At 44.0% G+C, this 2,176-nt stretch overlaps 2 protein-coding genes across 2 annotated transcripts in view; one reads left to right on the forward strand and one right to left on the reverse strand.

Annotated features, from left to right (window-relative positions):
* LOC112463080 lies at positions 1–447 on the forward strand. Its single transcript, XM_025029256.1, has one exon. It carries the CDS (start codon positions 1–3, stop codon positions 445–447), a length of 447 nt encoding a protein of 148 aa, XP_024885024.1.
* A 173-nt stretch (positions 448–620) lies between these two features.
* The window catches only part of LOC112463081, a 3,201-nt gene continuing 1,645 nt past the window's right edge, over positions 621–2,176 (reverse strand). Inside the window, exon 3 of the mRNA XM_025029257.1 lies at positions 621–712. Coding sequence (XP_024885025.1) covers positions 621–712 — 92 coding nt within the window. The remainder of the gene's footprint in view (positions 713–2,176) is intronic.

Raw genomic sequence — 2,176 nt, forward strand, 5'->3', positions numbered from 1 at the left:
ATGTACAGCGATAATGGCACGAACTTTCGGGGTGCGGATCGCGAGCTACAATGCAGCTTTCGCTCGCTTATGAACGACCCTTCCCTCAAAGAAATCCTCGCGAATGACGGTGTGAAATGGCATTTCGTGCCCCCGGTGGCACCACATTTCGGCGGGCTTTGGGAGGCTGGCGTTAAAAGTTTTAAGCACCACCTCAAGCGGGTGATCGGTGCTCGTACCCTGTCTCGCTCAGAATTCGTGACTATTTTATGTAAGATCGAGGCGTGCCTCTACACTCGACCGATTTCGCCCCTCAGCGACGATCCGTCCGACTTTACCGCGTTGACGCCTGGTCATTTCCTCATCGGTCGACTGCTCACCAGCGTCCCGGAGGAATCATTACTCGAAATCAATGCGAATCGGTTGTCGCGATGGCAACACGTGCAACTCATGGTCGAACAGATCTGACGTTCTTGGTCGTCGGACTACTTACATTCATTGCAACAGCGCGTCAAATGGACCGAATCTCACGATAATCTCAAGGTTGACGAGTTAGTTTTGCTAAAAAATAATCTCCTTCCTCCTTCGAAGTGGGAACTTGCAAGGATTCAACAAGTCCATCCCGGACTTGACGGTCGCGTTCACGTCGTTACATTATGCACCGCCAATTCCGAATTGAAACGATCAATAACACAGATCTGTCGGTTACCTGCGACCATCGGGCCCACGGAGCCTGTAGAATAACATTAAACTAGACTATTTTGTTCCTCATTAGACTTAAGAACATTGGGCAAAATATTGTAAGCTCTCAAGTGTATATAATGTATATAAGTAAATGTATCATAAGACTCCAGCTACCATTGCGTGCTCACTTATGCGACCTCGTTCAACCCCGTTTGTTTCGCATTCCGTTGAATACGAGGCGGGCGGGATGTTGAAAATCTAACACTCGCAAAGTGAAAGCGAGCGCTGGGAATATTCGAGAACGCTCGATTTGCTCCAAAACGTTTATTTGCCTTCCCCCCGGTTTTTTTGGTGTTTTCGCTCGCGCCCGGAACACAGGTGCACATCGCATGACCGCTCGTACAGCGACCAATAGTCAGGTCGCTCGACGATTTGGAGCCAATCAGCGTTTTTCACGTATCGAAGTTTCCTCGCGGAAAAGTTCGGAGCTCCGGCCGCGATCGCTTTGCTTGCTCCGGCCGGGAGCTCAGTGAGCCAAGTGCGCCCTAGCCATTCGTACGCGACACTGATTGTCGACATCGAAAACGGACCACAAATCGGAGCGAATGTAAAAGCGAGTGCTGTGTAACAAACTTTAATAAATTGACTGTTACATTTTCCAAACGAGAACCTAATTATTTTGAACTGTCCTCGGCTCGCCGCGCGAAAACCCGGAGCGGTCCACTTAACACCAAGCTTCTACAAATTTTCGCTTAAACATTGTTTTCGATTTATCACATGTTTCCATGTTAAAAGAAAAATAGAATGTAATAGAAAAAACGCAACAGAAAGAAAGATAGAAGTTAAGATTTAAAAAAAGGAGAGAAAAAGAACTGTGAAAAAGAACGAAGAAAGGATTTTTCTTAGTTCTTAGTAGTTAATAGAGAAATACGAATATAAGAAATATTAAGGAAAAAGGCGAAGAAAAATGAAAAAACAACTAAAAGAATACAAACAGAAATTTGAAAGATTGGAAATACCGTGAAATTTAGAAAAAGCTCTCTACGCTTAAGGATAAGATGCAGTCATGCAGATGTCTGGATGACGACAAGACGCGAGTCTAGAAATTATTTAGAAATTAAGCCGTTTCACGGATTCGCGGATTCGCTGCCGCGAATCGAAACGAAGATGAAAGGGATGAGTAGGGGAGACCGGGGCTAAACCGCCAGTTTTTTTTCGGTGCCGATTTTTAACAACAAAATAAATAATTTAAGTTAAAATTGATATACCACTGTAAAGAGTGAACCTTTAGCTACAAAATTTATACAGGAAATTTTTATCTACGTCGCTTTGTTTAACCGGTATAGAGCAAAAACGACAACGGTGGAAAAATTAAAATCTCAAAAATGCCGGGGTTGAACCGCCACCCCCCCCGGGGCTAATCCGCCACACTGCATTTTCAATACATATACGTACATCTAATCCTGAAAAATGATAGAATACATTTTAATAATTGTTTTTTAGGAGAAAAATA

Source organism: Temnothorax curvispinosus, unplaced genomic scaffold (assembly GCF_003070985.1).
Source record: "Temnothorax curvispinosus isolate PA1 unplaced genomic scaffold, ASM307098v1 QBEX01013017.1, whole genome shotgun sequence".
Lineage (NCBI taxonomy): Eukaryota > Metazoa > Arthropoda > Insecta > Hymenoptera > Formicidae > Temnothorax > Temnothorax curvispinosus.

Excerpts from the sequence above, each read along its gene's own strand:
- LOC112463080 (XM_025029256.1), top strand. The coding sequence starts at position 1 with ATGTACAGCGATAATGGCACGAACTTTCGGGGTGCGGATCGCGAGCTA.